Source organism: Spinacia oleracea, chromosome 3 (genome assembly GCF_020520425.1).
Source record: "Spinacia oleracea cultivar Varoflay chromosome 3, BTI_SOV_V1, whole genome shotgun sequence".
NCBI classification, from domain to species: Eukaryota; Viridiplantae; Streptophyta; class Magnoliopsida; order Caryophyllales; family Amaranthaceae; genus Spinacia; species Spinacia oleracea.
This window is the reverse complement of record NC_079489.1, coordinates 135,730,458-135,749,207: the sequence shown is the minus strand read 5'-3', so window position 1 is coordinate 135,749,207 and position 18,750 is coordinate 135,730,458. Positions and strand designations below refer to the sequence as shown.

General features: G+C 36.8%; 1 protein-coding gene across 1 annotated transcript; it reads left to right on the top strand.

The window, feature by feature from the left end:
- Window positions 1–17,142: 17,142 nt before the first annotated feature.
- On the top strand, window positions 17,143–18,224 carry LOC110778192 (EPIDERMAL PATTERNING FACTOR-like protein 1). The gene is made up of 2 exons (XM_021982756.2): window positions 17,143–17,510; window positions 17,632–18,224. Exons 1-2 carry the CDS (start codon window positions 17,391–17,393, stop codon window positions 17,893–17,895), a joined length of 384 nt encoding a protein of 127 aa, XP_021838448.1. The 5' UTR covers window positions 17,143–17,390; the 3' UTR covers window positions 17,896–18,224.
- The last annotated feature ends 526 nt before the right edge of the window (window positions 18,225–18,750 follow it).

The following is an 18,750-nucleotide window of genomic DNA, read 5'->3' as shown; positions in this document are numbered from 1 at the left end:
AATACCCACTATCAACTAACACCATTAAATTAATAAGTCAATTCAAATGTCTTAAACTTCGCACCAGTCAAACCGGTGCGAATATTAAGGGACGGAGGGAGTATTACACATGTTAAGTACACAAGCACAATTGTAGACGTATTAGTTTATGTGTACTCTACTAGAACCAGAGACATGACATGCATCACATTTATCATCCATTGACAAAAATACTTGATCAATTATTGTTGTTCTTATGTGGTCAGTGGTCGTACCATTACCAACGCTTAAAGTGCCATTGCATAAAGTCTTTCAATATTTGTATTCAATCCTCTTTGGGTTGATGGAAGGACTCAAACATGCTTCAAATGTCATTATTAAGTCGGACTGCAATATTGCAATTCAAAGTATCCACGACCCGGAGAGGAGCAAACCGGAAATAAGGCATATTATACGCGAAATTCGTTCCGTGGAAGATTTGAATAGCTTTGTTTTAATAATCAAAGTAAGTGCTGTCAAAAAAATAATAATCAAAGTAAGTAGGACTAATGTTCGTCAAACCCACTTTTTAGCAAACAAGGCGAGGGTAAACATTATATTTTATGTAACTTGTTTATTTAGCTGTAAGAAAAAAAAAAAAAAAACAATTCGTATATTTCTTTTCAATATGTCCCAGTCAAACCGCCTCTATTATTCTGCTTCATAAATTAGGTTCAATGAAAACACGATAATTTATTTTGACACTCCTTTTTTTAGTAGACTCACAGATAGAGTGCCAAAATCAATTATCCGGAAAATCGAAAACACAAGTATCACTACAAGAAATGGTACTATTAACGACGGGAAATCCCGTCGTGAAAGGCTAATAATCGTTGATTAACGACGGGATTTCCTGTCGCGAACCCGTCATAAAAGGGGGCCGTCGTTAATAGAAATCCCGTCGTAAATTTGTTGTAAACCCGTCGTAAAAGACATTTGCGACGGTTATTCCCGTCATTGTTTGGTTGTTAGCCCCGTCGTAAAAGGCTTTTGCGACGGGATTTTCGACCCGTCGTAATTAGGTTGTCGTTAAAGATACAAATTCTTGTAGTGTATAATGTGTTATTCTTGTTGTTGTGATCAGAAATGACTAAAATATATAAGATGATGTTTTTTTGGGGTTACTTCTTATTTTCTTGTGTAATTAATCTATATTATTAAAACAGAGCGATGATGAGTGAAGGGTTCAAAACCCCAATCCTCATCTCTCATGCTTCGTCATTTTAGGAAATACAGACAACTTTAAAAAAGCAAAAAAAGAAGAAACAAATCACCTAAAGTCTACCTGAATAATTAATTGGGAAACGAAAATGGAAATAAGGAAAATTATGAGTATTGGACATGAAAGAATAAGGAAACAATTTAAACCAACTATTCACTTTCAATTTAATCTTCCAATTAATTGGGTCGCTGCAATTTTTCAAGTGAAATGAAAAGAAGAATTTCTTTATTTATGAGAAGATATCAACAAAATTAAATTATCTATATATCCTTAGTCAATTTTGCAGTTTCAAATGTTTTGAGACTATTATGTATACAAAACATAATTTTGGATACATTTTAACATTTAGATACGTTCTAATATTGCCACACAATAAATATTGTAGTTAATTAACAACATCGTTTAAGCGTTTTTAATACTTTTGATAGAACGCGTGCAATGGCACGGGCACGTACTAGTAGATTTTTTTTTTTGACAACAGCTTAAAGAAAACAACTAAAACATATTAGAAAAGGAAATCAAACATCTCAAGCGTGCCTGGCGGGGATCCGGTGGGCGATTGATTGCAATATTAGGTCTATTATTATTCTAACAGACTCCTATTGTCTGGTCGAGATGCTCGGGAACAAGGTAGTGTTGATCTACAGGTAAGCTGGTCTTTGGCTGAGATGAAGGATGCGGCGCAGTCCTTTGATTTATGCTCCATCAACAAGGTCGAAAGGGCTAGAATTCATCCAGCGCACCTTTTGACTAAAGGGGCTTCGAGATGTTTGATTTCCTTTTCTAATATGTTTTAGTTGTTTTCTTTAAGCTGTTGTCAAAAAAAAAAAAAAAAGTCCTCCTCGATCAAAACTTAGCCAAAGTTGCCCCTTCTTCTCTTATCTTTATTTTTCCCCATTCATCATTAAACTAAAAGCTCCTCAGTACAATAATAGTACATTCTTACTCAATGTACAAGAAGGCCACACCCCTAAACAATCACTATAAGCCGTGCCAACCAATCACAATATTACTTCGGATGTGTTTAGAGTGGTTTATGAGAACAATAGGCAATAATCTTTCATGACCAAACTTTTGTCATTATTTCTCACGTCGGGTCAATTTTTCATTTTATATTCATTCTTAGACTAACTTAAACAAGTTAGTAAATTTTGATTCATTGGCTCATTTTCCTTGTTTGATATGCCTCACATAAGAATTATTAAATAAATAAAAGGTAATTTTCAAGATTTTAAGTCGGTTTTAGCACGTACAACACCGATCGGACTCAGACCGGATGTCTCAACTTTGTCGGGTCAAATACCAATCCAACCATCGAAAACGGGTACTTAAAAATTGAGAAATAACACCAAATTTCACTCCTACTTTTTTTTTCAGGGAAAAGCCGAGCTAATGCATTAATTGAGGGACTAAGTGTCCAAGAGTACATAGGGAAAAATCTCTGTGGGGGAGTGATTTTCCCAAACCTGTTCTACACCAAAATGCACTAGTTTGGCAAGGTGATGGGCAACAAAAATCTCATCCCTTCTGACATGAGACCAACTAATTGAGCGAAAAGAGGTACTCGAAAACAAAAGGTCCTCTAAAACATTACCAAAATCAGAAAAATAAACTACAGTTTTGGAGAGGCGGTCCTCTATATCTTTGCGATCTACGCGGGGTAACTGAAGGAAATAATGCCCTTGGTCCAAGTATGCATTCAATGTTAAGTCTAATAAATGCGGTTCAGTATTAATTAACAAGTTAATAATTCAGTGAGATCAAGTGAGCTGAATGCCTAGCTAGAGGCCGCTTCAGTTCAAGTGGAATTAATGATATTAAATCCACAGCTTACTCTTGACTGAACCCGTAGGGTCACACAAATAGTACGTAAACGGATCAAGTATTTAATGGCATTAAATACTCCATCTATGGATATTCGGAATCGACGGATCTTGGTTTCAGTGGGAGCTGAGATCGTCACAGGCAAGAAGAATACTCCGGAAACGATGATATTGCCGGAAACGGAAATATGGATCGTATCGGAAATATAAATATTATCCAAGTCGTAGATGTTGCCGGAAACGGAAACATGGTACGTATCGGAAAATATTATTGGAAATGGAAATATTGCCGGAATCGGAAATATTGCCGGAAACGGAAATATTGTCAGAATCGGAAATATTATCGGAATCGGAAAATAGTTCCGGAAACGGAAATATTAAATATTTGTTCGAAACGGAAATTAATTCCGGAATCGGAAATATTAAATATTGTTCGTATCGGAAATGAATTCCGGAATCGAGAATTTAATCTGAAGCGTATCATACGAATTAGCATCGGACGAGGCCTGCCAGACGAAGGCCCAGCACGAAGCCGGGCCATCGCCCAGCAAGCCAAGCGCAACAACCACACGCCAAGCATACGACCAGGCCCAGCGCAAAAGCCAGGCCCAGCCGAAGCTTGGGCGCGCGCGCGGACAAGGCTGCGACAGTGGGCATTGCGCTGTGCGCTCGGCGTGGGCCGCAAGGCCTGCGTGCGGGTGTGCGGTGCTTGTGCGCCACTCGTGTGTGTTACTCGGAATCCTAAGGCTACCGGGATTCGTAATATGATTAAATCTAATCCTAATAGATAAAGTTTGTTTAATTAGAGTCCTAGTAGGATTATAATTAAATAGATTTGTATTCTAATAGGATTATAATTCCTTTCCATAAACTCTATAAATAAGTGCCTAGGGTCACATATTTAAAAAGAGTTTTCAAGTATTAAAAGTGAGTTTTTGAGAGAAAAATTCAGTCACACATTTGCCTATAAAGTGCCGAAAATAATAGTACCTTAAGGGCGATTCTAGTTGGTCAATCTTAAGGCGGATCCTGACGTGCTGTGGACTACCTACGGAGGGACGACACTTGGAGTCCTAAAGACTTGTTCTTGTTCGGTTCGAGCGCAGCTAGGGAAGGCACGCAACAAAGAGTATGCATCTAAACTATGCTAAATGGTTATGTGTAAATAATATGTTTTCCTGGCTTAATGGTTTTTCCGCATGATTTATGAAGTGTCATATGTATCATAACTGACAAATGTTTGTTGCGCATATGGGGTAGGCTGGCCTGGATCAAGCCTCGGGGATTCAGGCACCGTGCGGACGGTCAAAAGGGCCGTTGTTAGGAATAGTACGCGATAACAATCTAGACAAAGCACACACAATATAAATAACGTGGTATACCCACGTCCCAACTTGTATTATTAATCAAAACCGTTATTAACAATACAATCAATCAACCTCACAGGTGTTTCTCTCAAACTATGCTCAAGCTCAGGATCTCAAGCATATCAAACATAATGGTATATAAATCCCTATTTATATACACCAACTTCCTAACCCTAGCCCTAGTATTAGGAAACACAATATTACTAGAATATTACAATTTAGGAAAAACCAATATACTAACAAATCTATCCCTAAAATACAACTCGTAAAATAGGAATACAATAACATAATATATCTCCTAAATAAATATCTAGTAATATACCATAACTGAAACTCATTTCCATATTGAGTTTAATATTAACAATTCCTCCCCTTCAACCCAATATGGCCACAACCGATTTAACGGTCACTATTGAAACACCGTCGTCCATCCGAAAATGCCTCCCCTCGAACAAGAACATCTCCATCTAACACAAATAGATTTCTTTTATTCTTCCAACCTTTGAGTATCACCACACCCTTTTTAGTGACCTCCAAACTACTGTTTTTCACCATAACAGTATAACCCAAACCATCTAATCTACCCAATGAAATTAGATTCCGTTCTAACTTTGGTACGTACCTCACTTCCGCTAACTTTCGAACACGACCATTGCAAAGTAACCATCTGAAGGAAATAATGCCCTTGGTCCAAGTATGCATTCTATGTTAAGTCTAATAAATGCGGTTCAGTATTAATTAACAAGTTAATAATTCAGTGAGATCAAGTGAGCTGAATGCCTAGCTAGAGGCCGCTTCAGTTCAAGTGGAATTAATGATATTAATCCACAGCTTACTCTTGACTGAACCCGTAGGGTCACACAAATAGTACGTAAACGGATCAAGTATTTAATAGCATTAAATACTCCATCTATGAATATTCGGAACCGACGGATCTTGGTTTCAGTGGGAGCTAAGATCGTCACAGGCAAGAAATGAATACTCCGGAAACGATGATATTGCCGGAAACGGAAATATGGATCGTATCGGAAATATAAATATTGTCCAAGTCGTAGATGTTGCCGGAAACGGAAACATGGTACGTGTCGGAAAATATTATCGGAAATGGAAATATTGCCAGAATCGGAAATATTGCCGGAAACGGAAATATTGTCAGAATCGGAAATATTACCGGAATCGGAAAATAATTCCGGAAACGGAAATATTAAATATTTGTTCGAAACGGAAATTAATTCCGGAATCGGAAATATTAAATATTGTTCGTATCGGAAATGAATTCCGGAATCGGAAAATTTAATCGGAAGCGCATCGTACGAATAAGCATCGGACGAGGCCTGCCGGACGAGGCCCAGCACGAAGCCAGGCCATCGCCCAGCAAGCCAAGCGCGCCGCACAAACAGCCACGCCAGGCCCAGCGCAAGGCCAGGCCCAGCAGGCTGCGCGCAGCGCGCACAGCACGCGCAGCGCGCACAGCGCGCACAGCACGCGCAGCGCGCAGCGCGCGCGGGCGCTGAGTGGGCTGCTGCTCGCGCGCACGCATGAGGCCCATCGTGGCTGCCGTGCGTGTGTGTGCAAGTGTTTGTGTTCGTGCACGTTTCCTAAAACATGCAGAGTTCGGTTAATGATTAAATTCCTAATTCTATTTGATAAATTAATTAAATTAGAGTTCTTGTAGGATTCTAGGTTTAATTAATTTGTATCTGAATAGGATTTCGATTCCCTTTCCATACCGCTATAAATATGAGGCTAGGGCTCACAATTTATAACACAAGTTTCAAAGTATTCAAAGTGAGTTTTTTGAGAGAAAAATTCAGTCACACATTTGCCTATAAAGTGCCGAAAATAATAGTACCTTAAGGGCGATTCTAGTTGGTCAATCTTAAGGCGGATCCGGACGTGCTGTGGACTATCTACGGAGGGACGACACTTGGAGTCCTAAAGACTTGTTCTTGTTCGGTTCGGGCGCAGCTAGGGAAGGCACGCAACAAAGAGTATGCATCTAATCTATGCTAAATGATTATGTGTAAATAATATGTTTTCCTGGGTTTATGGTTTTTCCGCATGATTTATGAATTGTCATATGTATCATAACCTAACAGTGGTATCACGAGCCCCTTATTATTTTCATAATCTAAATTGCATGAACATGGTTAAATATTACAAATTTGCAAGAATTAAAAGGGGTGATTAATTTTCGTAATTGTTAATTAATTGCAAATTGCGTTTATTTAATTATACGTACGCAGTTTTTCGGCAGTTTCTTCGTTACTCATCCGAATTGAGTGATTTTTGTGTCAATTCCGCATGTAAAAGGCATTCTAAAATTTTGACAAAAATAATGTTTTTCTGCCGAACCCAGAATTCTCAAATTCGAAGCCTAACTATGACTTTTCGAAGGTTTTAGTTTTTCGAATGCAAAATTTCGTAAATTTAAGATGTTAAATTAAATATTTGCGATTCTTGTTGATAAATCTTGAATTTTTGATTGACCTACTGCATATGTTTAACAAGTTTGAATGCCTAGTCTTGTTAATTATGCAATCTAATTTGTAATTATGATTAATTTGTTGAAAATTAGAATAATTTAGAATTAATTTGATTTTCATAATTAATTGTAATTTAATTAGAAACCTATGATTAAAAACCACCATAAAAATTGTAAATTTACGATAAATTTTAAATTTTTATGACCTAGACTTGAATCCATAACAATCGGAAATCAATTGGATAATAAATTTTCGATTTTTCGCCATAAAATTATGAAATTAATATTATTTATTAATTTGTCAATAATTTTAAATATACATTTTAAATTTTTATGCGATTCGTTCATATAACTTGCACGCACGAAGCAATGGACGCTTCGTGTTACCCTTAAGGGGTGTTGTATAATGCGGGCATGCGACGACGAGCAAGGGAGCTCGTCGCCCATGCGGCACGAATGCAATGAGCAAGGGCGTAGTGCACGAGCACAAGGCAGCAGCCCTGCCTTGTGTCGTGTGCCACGACCAATGGACGAATGGGCATGGGCGTAGGGCGAGCCAAGGCAGTCGCGTGTGGGCAGCAAGCGAGCTGCGCCACAACGCGCGCTGCCTCGCACAAGAGCGCGCAGCCTCGCGCGCAGCGAGCGCAAGCTCGCGTGCCACGAGCGCTGCGCCTAGCATTGCTCGCGCGCACAGCGAGCGATGTCGCCCGCCCAGCGAGCGATGTCGCGCGCCCAGCGAGCGATGGCTCGCGCGCCCAGCGAGCGATGTCGCGCGCGCACTGCGAGCGATAGCCCGCGTGCGATGAGCGCTGGAGCGCGCAGCGAGCACCAATGCGTGCGGAGGCTTGCGATAGGGATGCAGCAGCTATGCGACGAGCGCATGGGCTGCGCGCACATGGCCAGCAATGGCTGTGTGCGTGCGGCCCATGGGCGTGCAACGCGTAGGGTGTTTGCGTTACGATTAGATCGTTCTGAATGTTTAATTTGAAAATTTCAGTTCACGTAATTTTAATTAATTTTAAAATTAATAATTTAAATTATTTTCTTGGATTTTAATTTTGAATATTATAATTATAATAAATGTTATTTATTCTAATTATTTTACTAAAATTAAAATCATGAATTAATTTAAATGCGACTGAAATTAAATTAAACTTTTTGGATTCAATTATAAATTTATATGAGCTTTAAATTTTAATTAAATTTGTATATTTCCGGTTAGACTAGAAATACATTTTTATGTTTAAAATTGGTAAAGCATATGAATTTATTGGTTTAAGTGGGAGCGCTTTTTAGTCATAAACTCTTGATTAGGTCTACAAATCCTTAAGGTTAAAACAACTTGATTAGAATTAATAAGGACTGAATAATTGGTAGATTATTGGTGCCCTTGATTAATTGCTGCAAATGTTTACGTGATGCATAATGTGTTTTACTAACCAGCTATGTGGGCCATTCATGATAATGAATGGGTGAATGGTATATATTGTATATGTACTGTTTTGCAGGTTATGAAGTGACTAGTATGGCCCAAATAGGATAGAAAATATGGTCTGCGTACCATTAATTTGAATGTAATTGGTCTAAAGTACCAAAGTTATTTTTCAATTCAAATATGGTCTGCGAACCATCAAATAGTTGTAATTAGTTATAGCTTATCCTATTTGAAGAAAATGGTGCCTCCCACGGAGATTTTCAAGACGGACTTTGAAGTCAAAGCTTCAAGATGAAGTCGGGCCATACTAGATCACAAATATCTTATGCATGTTTTAAGTTATTTATTGTTTTAAATATGTCTTAAAATGCATGAGATCAAAAGCTTGATTATGTTGCATGATTAAGGATTTTAGTTCACTTAAAATCTAACCAACATAGTAAGAGCCTTAAGTTCCAAACTTAAAAATTGAGTTAAAAGGTGCCATGCCAAAATATACACTTGCTTGGATATCCTTTACATCAATCTAGTAATAGTTTTCGCTCAGCGAGATGTTACTTATTGGTCCTAAAGGGGCAAGGTACACAAATAATTGTGAGTACATGTTAGTTTTGGTGAAACTCAACGATATAAGTAAGGAGTCCTTTTATGTCGTGGCAAATTCGATAGGTTTACCTAATAAGTTCTTAGACGTACCTATCAACCAAGAATAGTTTCTAGACTATTAGCAAAAGGCTTTTGCTTACCTAAGATGTTCTAGGATTAAGTCGACAAACTGTGCTTAATTCTTCAATGATTTTAGGATCTTGGAATCATTTTATTCACACCTGCCGGAACAATAAAATCGAATAAAATGCTAATAACTTGTTTGAATTGCATGGTTGCTTTAATTTCAAGTTATTATTCATGATAAATGTTTAGACTTTGCATGCTTCAATGTATGTTTTAATTATTGTTTATAATTAAATATCTTGCACTGCAATAAATCCTTTTAGAAAGGTAACAGTAAATTTCCTCGATTGGTAGTGAATCCAAGAACGATTCACAGAAATGAGAGAAAGTGAGCAATTTAAAATGTACGTTTCTTATATCGACTTTTATGGTTGTTTTCGAGTATCAAAGTCGAATGGCAAACCGATTGGTGCTTGTGAATTCAAAATACAATGTGGTTTTGAGATCATAAAGCATTGAGTTTAAACGCTCAGCTTTACCAATGGTTAACAACCTAAAATCCTTTTTCCATTTAATTCTCGAATGAGTCTAGTTCCTAGACATTCGAATAGATCGATGCTTAGAGAACTTTAGAAGCTTCTGGTAAGATCATCTAGTTGAAACAGAATATTCAACATAAATTAAAATGGTAAAGAACCTTGTTGGTGACATTGGACATGTCTAACAAAGTATAAAAGTCAACACTAAAGAATTCAATTCTTAAGACTATAAGAAAGGGTACAAGAAATAGGAAAACGAGGAACAAATGAAAGGAATTTACGATTCCGTTTCTACCTATAAATTTATGTTTAAAGAGAAGTGACCTAGCAATCAAACTTCCTTGGTATCATATACCGCTTGAGGTTCTTACTTCGGTAATAACTCAAATAAATGGAAGCTAGGATACACTAATGACCTACAAGTGGGAAATGAAGCATGGCAATGCTACATTAGTTGTAGGGTCATCTAGTTTGTTTTAAGTCCTTTCAAAGGCTGGAACTTAATGGCTATTTTGTTCCATAATCAGCATACCTAAATTTCTGCTTCAAACACAGAAAGACTCACATTCAGAAGAACAAAAACAATGCTTGTTTGTTTGTTTATTTGAATGAAATGGTCATTTACGGGATGAGTCAATATGCTTGATTAAAACAAACAACTCTTTAAAGAACTTTACTAGGTTCAAATCAACCACTTGATTTGAGTTCCACTAATCTTTGGCATTGTTGCTTAGACCATGTCAACAAGTTAACATTCACAAGCTCTATTTTAATGGACTTTTGAAAGTTGGTTGATTTCTAGATCAACTTAAGACAAGCTAGTCTTACTTGTTGAAAGTAACAAAGAATATGAACTATTGTTAGAACGCCTAGACGATAGAGTTCAAAGCTAAAGAAAGGTTTTATGACTTTATTATTTCACATGGATTTGAGTGAATATAGGTTTATTTACTCAAATGTGATATAAGATGAATCTGTTTGGCTAGTTCAAAGATTCAGAAGTATAAAATCCACTCGGCAAGAAATCATAAAGATCTAGGTTAGATCATGTTGATGATTACTTGAGACCAAATATGATCATCAATGATTGTGTGTTGTAATTTCACAATCTAGCTCCATAAGATATGGCATATCTACGTTGGAATGATCGAAGTCAATTAGTACTTGATTCGATCAATGATGAATCATAAAGACTTTTCCTATAATTTCTAAAACAAAATGCTCAACTACCACCAAACTAAACCAAATTCGTCAAAGCTATTGAAAAGTAATTTCAGGATATCTTTTCAATTATATATATCTAAAGAGTTGCTAAACTCAGTGGGAGCTTAGTGTTTGTTATTCAACAAACTAAGGCCCAAGTCTAGATATATGTTTCATTGTGATTTATTCAAATGAGACACAAGGGTATTGTTTCTACCACGAATTTTTGAGAACATAATGTTTGTTTGCTCGAAATAATGTCCTTTTGGAGATTCGTTTCCAAAATGACAAGTGGGAGAAAATAGACCTCGAAAATCTTCGAGGCGAACAACAAACATAAACGGACATTCCGGAGGCTTTTCGAAGTGCTTCAGAAAATCCGAACTTATTCTGTAAGGACTTTACAAGTGGCTTTAAAGAATAAACATCTCTTAGAAGACTTTACAAGTGCTTCAAGGAGAACAGAATATTCAAAGGACTTTCAAGTGACTATTGATATTCTATTGTTTGATGTTCTATACCCAAGTAGGCATAGAGTTCAACTCACTGAAACTATGCAATTCTTCTATTAGATAGTGAAGAAACCTACAACTTACAGTCAAACTATTATCATGTAGATTAATGAGTTTGTGACTTGTAAGAAAGCTATGACGAAACCCAGATTCCCTAAAATGGTTAGAGGCCATATATAGACTATATGTTTAATTGGTTAAAGGCCATAAAACATACTCAATGTTTTGATGACAAAAATTGAAATTTTCTTGATTTGCAAGAATAGTTTCACACCTATTGGTTGCAAGTTTGTTTTAAGGATAAAAACCATCAAACATGGAATTGTGTTCACGCACAAAGCTAGATTAGTTGCTAAAAGGTTACAAGCAAATTCATGGCATGGATTGTGTTGAAACCTCATGCATAATCGTAATGCTCAAGTCTATAATTCAAGCAATGATTGCATATCGGTACATATAGCAATTGGATGACAAAACAATTCCTCAATAAAATGTTGGAATAAACTATGTACATGGTATGTCATAGGATTTGTGGATCCAAATAAATGCTTGAAAAAGAAAGCTAGCTTATGAAATCTAAGTACAGATTTAAGCAAGCAATTGGGAATTAGAAATGTATTTTAGTGAAGCTAATAAGTATTTTAGTTTCATAAAATGTACATGATTCTTATAGATATATAAGAAGTTTAGTGGGAGTACTTAAAACTTAATTACACACATATCTCTCTATTGTGAAATAACATTCAAATGCTAATGACTTAGATTTGAAATAATTCATCAATGATGGACCATGGCGAAACTTAGTACATACTGGGTATTAAGATCTATTTACAAAAATCTTATGATATTGTTTTGGATTAAGTAATGGCATTTACTAAATCAAACACGAAAGTCTCCATTGGAGATATTCGACCCATGTGAATAAATCTAAGTAAAGGATGTTTGAACTATGTATAAGCATTTACTAAGTTAAACATCAAAGAGTCTAAATGAGATTCTTAACCTATATTATATGTCAAAGAATTTAGCTGGATTCAGTATCTGCTGAAATTGAATAAGCTAAAGTTACATGAATAGAATTCAATTGGGAATTATTCTGCAAAAGAATTTATCATGTATGATATAATATGAGGATCGCCAAAAACGTATCGTATGACTTTAGCCATGACGAACATATACAAATCTCTATTGATCTAAGTGAAGATCAACTAGATTGAGATCAAGAATACTTATGGTACTTGAAAAGGTACATAGGAATAGTTCTTGATTCAAGGAAATAAAGATATGCTAAATATTGATGCTACACGCAGAAACACTGGCAAAGGATCAAGCAAGACCCCTTTGGAGTTAATCATTGATAAGGACGAGCTATAGAGCATCGTGTTTTGAAATGGCAACATGGGTTGGAGACCATGAGTTGTTGCGTGGGAAATTAAAATAATGATTTCTATGTTCTAAGATATAGTTGAGAGTATTCCACATATCTGTGAACTGCTTGGATAAGTAATTCCAAACAAAGCATCACTAGCAACCTATAAAGTTGAAGTAAAAGTAATTATTGCCTAAGAAGCAATAAAACAGGGTTGTTTAAAGTTCTTCACTGAACTTGGGTAGATCACCTATCTGCTGGCTTGATGATTCTTCATTGAAAAATGCGTAGAACCACTCTTGAAGCAAGAAAAACGTCTGCTAACTTGATGGTTCTTCATTGAAAAATGAGTAAAACCACCATCGAAGTAAGAAAGACTAGATCACATAATAAACAAACTCGAAAAGATCTTATCATCATATCTCGAAGAACATTCGATGAAAAGGATATTAAGATTGGCAAAGCATGATAACTAAACCTATGCAACAAGTGAGAAGCAACACTCACGTTGTAGCACTGGAAATCAAGCATAGCTTTGAATTCCATGAATTGTTTTAGAAGATGGGTTTGAGGCCCATGGTTATAAAACATTGGGGTTGAACATTTATCATATATGAAATGTATTTTCATATTCCATTTAATCTTGGTTTAGTATTAAATGATGAGTCCCTTCAAATTTGACGATATATTCAAGATAGACTGTCAGGACCAGTCCTGTGACTAAGAAATGTCTATCAAGTGAACTTGAAAGTCAAAGGTTGAAAATGGTCCCTATTCGGAGTTTTCTATAAAATTGGACGCATAGAAAACGTTAGACGATTAGAATGCAAGATGACTAGTAGTTCTGTTTCTTGAACTATGTGGACATGGCAATGTCATAATCATTTGCATAGATACTTACTTTGGGAAGACTAGTATCGGACAAGACCTATGAAACTTTACTGTAAGAGATGAAAGTCTGTCATAAGTAAATTTCATTAAATTATTAGACACTAAATCCTCAATACCTGAGTGATTTGAGATTACTTGTTTGAGAACTGGTTGCTTTGACGTTGACCAACCGTCGCACCGTAAAAGGAGGCTATAAAGGCAACGCTCAGGTAATCACCTATCAAACGAAGTCTAATCTCAAGATCGCAAGATTGGGATTGTCCTCCCATAAATCGGGATGAGATGCTTAAAAGTTGTACAAGGCCACTCGGAGAGCTAGAAACTGTGAAATGCATGGCCGTGCTCGGATGAATCATAGGCTATGATTATCTGTTTATTTGATCAGTTGAACTCTGAAACCGAGGAACACCTCTGGACATAATAAGGATGACAACTCTTACCTTATGTTCAAGAGCAAGCATCGAGCGACAAAGGAATTAGGAAATGCACACTTGTCCCTAAGGACAAGTGGGAGACTGAAGGAAATAATGCCCTTGGTCCAAGTATGCATTCTATGTTAAGTCTAATAAATGCGGTTCAGTATTAATTAACAAGTTAATAATTCAGTGAGATCAAGTGAGCTGAATGCCTAGCTAGAGGCCGCTTCAGTTCAAGTGGAATTAATGATATTAATCCACAGCTTACTCTTGACTGAACCCGTAGGGTCACACAAATAGTACGTAAACGGATCAAGTATTTAATAGCATTAAATACTCCATCTATGAATATTCGGAACCGACGGATCTTGGTTTCAGTGGGAGCTAAGATCGTCACAGGCAAGAAATGAATACTCCGGAAACGATGATATTGCCGGAAACGGAAATATGGATCGTATCGGAAATATAAATATTGTCCAAGTCGTAGATGTTGCCGGAAACGGAAACATGGTACGTGTCGGAAAATATTATCGGAAATGGAAATATTGCCAGAATCGGAAATATTGCCGGAAACGGAAATATTGTCAGAATCGGAAATATTACCGGAATCGGAAAATAATTCCGGAAACGGAAATATTAAATATTTGTTCGAAACGGAAATTAATTCCGGAATCGGAAATATTAAATATTGTTCGTATCGGAAATGAATTCCGGAATCGGAAAATTTAATCGGAAGCGCATCGTACGAATAAGCATCGGACGAGGCCTGCCGGACGAGGCCCAGCACGAAGCCAGGCCATCGCCCAGCAAGCCAAGCGCGCCGCACAAACAGCCACGCCAGGCCCAGCGCAAGGCCAGGCCCAGCAGGCTGCGCGCAGCGCGCAGCGCGCGCGGGCGCTGAGTGGGCTGCTGCTCGCGCGCACGCATGAGGCCCATCGTGGCTGCCGTGCGTGTGTGTGCAAGTGTTTGTGTTCGTGCACGTTTCCTAAAACATGCAGAGTTCGGTTAATGATTAAATTCCTAATTCTATTTGATAAATTAATTAAATTAGAGTTCTTGTAGGATTCTAGGTTTAATTAATTTGTATCTGAATAGGATTTCGATTCCCTTTCCATACCGCTATAAATATGAGGCTAGGGCTCACAATTTATAACACAAGTTTCAAAGTATTCAAAGTGAGTTTTTTGAGAGAAAAATTCAGTCACACATTTGCCTATAAAGTGCCGAAAATAATAGTACCTTAAGGGCGATTCTAGTTGGTCAATCTTAAGGTGGATCCGGACGTGCTGTGGACTATCTACGGAGGGACGACACTTGGAGTCCTAAAGACTTGTTCTTGTTCGGTTCGGGCGCAGCTAGGGAAGGCACGCAACAAAGAGTATGCATCTAATCTATGCTAAATGATTATGTGTAAATAATATGTTTTCCTGGGTTTATGGTTTTTCCGCATGATTTATGAATTGTCATATGTATCATAACCTAACACCATCTTCCCTTCACACTCTTCATAGGATGAGAACCATTCCCTCCTAGCACATATGTGATGAGAACTTCCCGAGTCAAGCACCCAACCATCTTTTGGCCACTTATCTTCTTGAACCAAAAGAGCATCCCCAACATCATCATCATCTCCTTCCGCATACGAAACACGTCCCTTCTCGCGAGTTTTCTTGAACTCCTTCAAGTCTTCTTTTTCTTTAGGACACATAGTTTGTATATGACCCAATTCTCCACAATAGAAACACTTAATATTAGGGTTATGTTTCTTACCAAATTTCTTTCTTTTGTCACGTGCATCTACCACGAATGCTCCTCCATCTGACGAGTCATCCGATCCTTGCTTCATCAATTTTTCGTTCTCTAGAAGAACAACAATAGTCTCTTCCAAAGCCAACTTCGTTTTCCCCACCAACAAAGAAGTAATCACAGTATTATACTTCTTTGGTAGAGACACTAGTAGAAGAATAGCTTTGTCCTCATCCTTTAATTTTTCATCCAAATTATTAAGTTGGTTTATCAAGCCATTGAAACGATTCAGATGATCTCTCAAATCTCCATCTTCTTCCATCTCGAGTCCGAACAAATCTTTCTTGAGAAATAACTTGTTGGCCAAAGACTTGGACTGATATGTCTTTGTCAACTTTTCCCACAAACTTTTAGGGTTATCTTCCTCAAGAACATCATACTTAATTTCCGGTGCAAGGGCCAACCGGATTGTCGATGCCGCACGTAACTTCATGTCTTCCCACTTTGCCTTTTCTATTTCGGTAGGCTTCTTGTCTTCAAGGGTTCCATACAACCCTTGTTGGATTAGGAGATCTTTCACCGTGCTCTGCCATAAGGCAAAATTGTTCCTTCCATTGAACAATTGAATCTCGAACCTTCCACCAAATTTCTCCATCACGAACCTTAGCTCTTGATACCACTTGTTAGGAATAGTACGAGATAACAATCTAGACAAAGCACACACAATATAAATAACGTGGTATACCCACGTCCCAACTTGTATTATTAATCAAAACCGTTATTAACAATACAATCAATCAACCTCACAGGTGTTTCTCTCAAACTATGCTCAAGCTCAGGATCTCAAGCATATCAAACATAATGGTATATAAATCCCTATTTATATACCCCAACTTCCTAACCCTAGCCCTAGTATTAGGAAACACAATATTACTAGAATATTACAATTTAGGAAAAACCAATATACTAACAAATCTATCCCTAAAATACAAATCGTAAAATAGGAATACAATAACATAATATATCTCCTAAATAAATATCTAGTAATATACCATAACTGAAACTCATTGCCATATTAGGTTTAATATTAACACCCGTCCGTGACAATCCGCTCTTTTTCAAGCTCTAATTCTAACACAACTTCATTCAATTTTGTTTAATTGAATCAAATAAAGTTTGGAAGAACATAGATTTGGGATTTTTTATGGCTCATCCATAACCAAATACCGTTTATTTTTTTTTGAAAAAAAACTTATAATGACCTGATGAAAGGCCCCAAACTCCTCTGGGGATTCCATCTGATTTTGTTTCCCTTAACTCGTCTTGTTCCTTTCACTACTTTCTCTCTCTTCCCCACTTTCAGTCTTCATTAAGGCCACACCATTCCTTTCACCCCCCCCCCACACACATTTAATTTTTAATTTTACTTCATCCCCTGTTTTTCAATTCCTCCCCCCCCCCCCCCCTTTTTCCATTTCTAGCCCATCATCATTAAGAATCGAAAAACACTACTTCCTCTTCTTCCTTTCTTTCACCCCATTCCCCACTTTCTCTCTCATTCATTACTCCTTTTGATTTTTTTACTACGACCAAAAAGTTGTATCTTTTCTAATTTTACATGGGAAAATTCCAAAATTAAAATAAATTATTCTCCCCTGTTCATGGTGAATTATTCAAAATCCATATTGTTTAATGGCATTGAATTATTCAATCTTCCTCTACAGTTATTATATTATCCTTCTCATTTTTACTATTCCCCTGTTTTCTTCCCCTGTTTTTGCACTTCTCAATCCTTCTTCTGATCTGACAAGGGTAATTTCGTTAATTCCAACATTGTCATTCTCTATCTAACAGAGTACTACATTATGATTTTAATTTCTTTAATTAATTAATGAATTAATTAAGTTTATATGGATTTGAAATTTTTGAGCAGGAAGTTTTATGTGAAGAGAAAACAAGATTAGGTTCAACGCCACCAAGCTGCTACAACAAATGCAACCGGTGCCACCCTTGTAAGGCGGTGCAAGTTTCTACATTGCCGAGTCTCCACCGAGTTGAACCTCCTCGCTCGAGTCAGCCGCCGAGTTCGGCGGAGATTTTTGAGTACGACTCGTCGTATGGGGGTGACAACAGGTACTCCAATTACAAGCCATTGGGGTGGAAGTGCCATTGTAGAAACCATTTTTATAACCCTTGATTTTATTTTATTTTTATTTTTTTATTAGGCAATAATTAGTTTAGTACATAAGGCGAGACATTTAACACTAATGCTTAATTAATTTTTGTATGTTTTTTGTGGGTTTGATTTATGGGTGGTTTGTTTGGTGGGGGTGCTTGTGTAAATGGACTTCATAAAAACAGTCTATTTTTATTTTGAAGACAAGGTAGGTTACTTGCTTAAGCTATGCACGATTTTTGTACAAAAGTGAGAGTTTTAATTTTTAATGTAAGTTTTTAGGCAAGCGATATGTGTAATTTGATTTTGTATGCATAATCATATTTTAGTGTACGTTAGTTCATTTTTAATGTAAGTGTTTAAGCAACCAATATGTGGGTAATTTAATTTTATATGCATAATCATATTTTAGTGCATACGCTAGTTAAGTACGGGTATAAGGCTGCGATCTATTCACCTGATTTCCACCTATTTTTCCTGAACGTATCTTATATGAACTTATCTGAACTTAACTGAACTTATTTGAATTTATTAGAACTTATCAAAACTTATTTTAGTTATAAATTGTACTTGGTCAACCCTTATTTTTCCTGAACTTACCTGAACTTAACTGAATTTATTTGAACTTATTTTTCCTAAAATAAGTGGAAATAAGGTGAACAGAACAAGACCTAATACTTTTTATTTACTCTTCCTGGAGGGCGGAGAGGCCAATATCTGATATGTATTTCAAGATACATATCACTCCACTAAACGACAAAATAGAGATAAGACAAAAATGAAAGCAAGTGCCATTTTTTCAAAGAACAAATGCCATTTTCGAAAAATGGATGCCATTTTTCAAAAACCAATGCCATTTTCCAAAAACGGATGCCA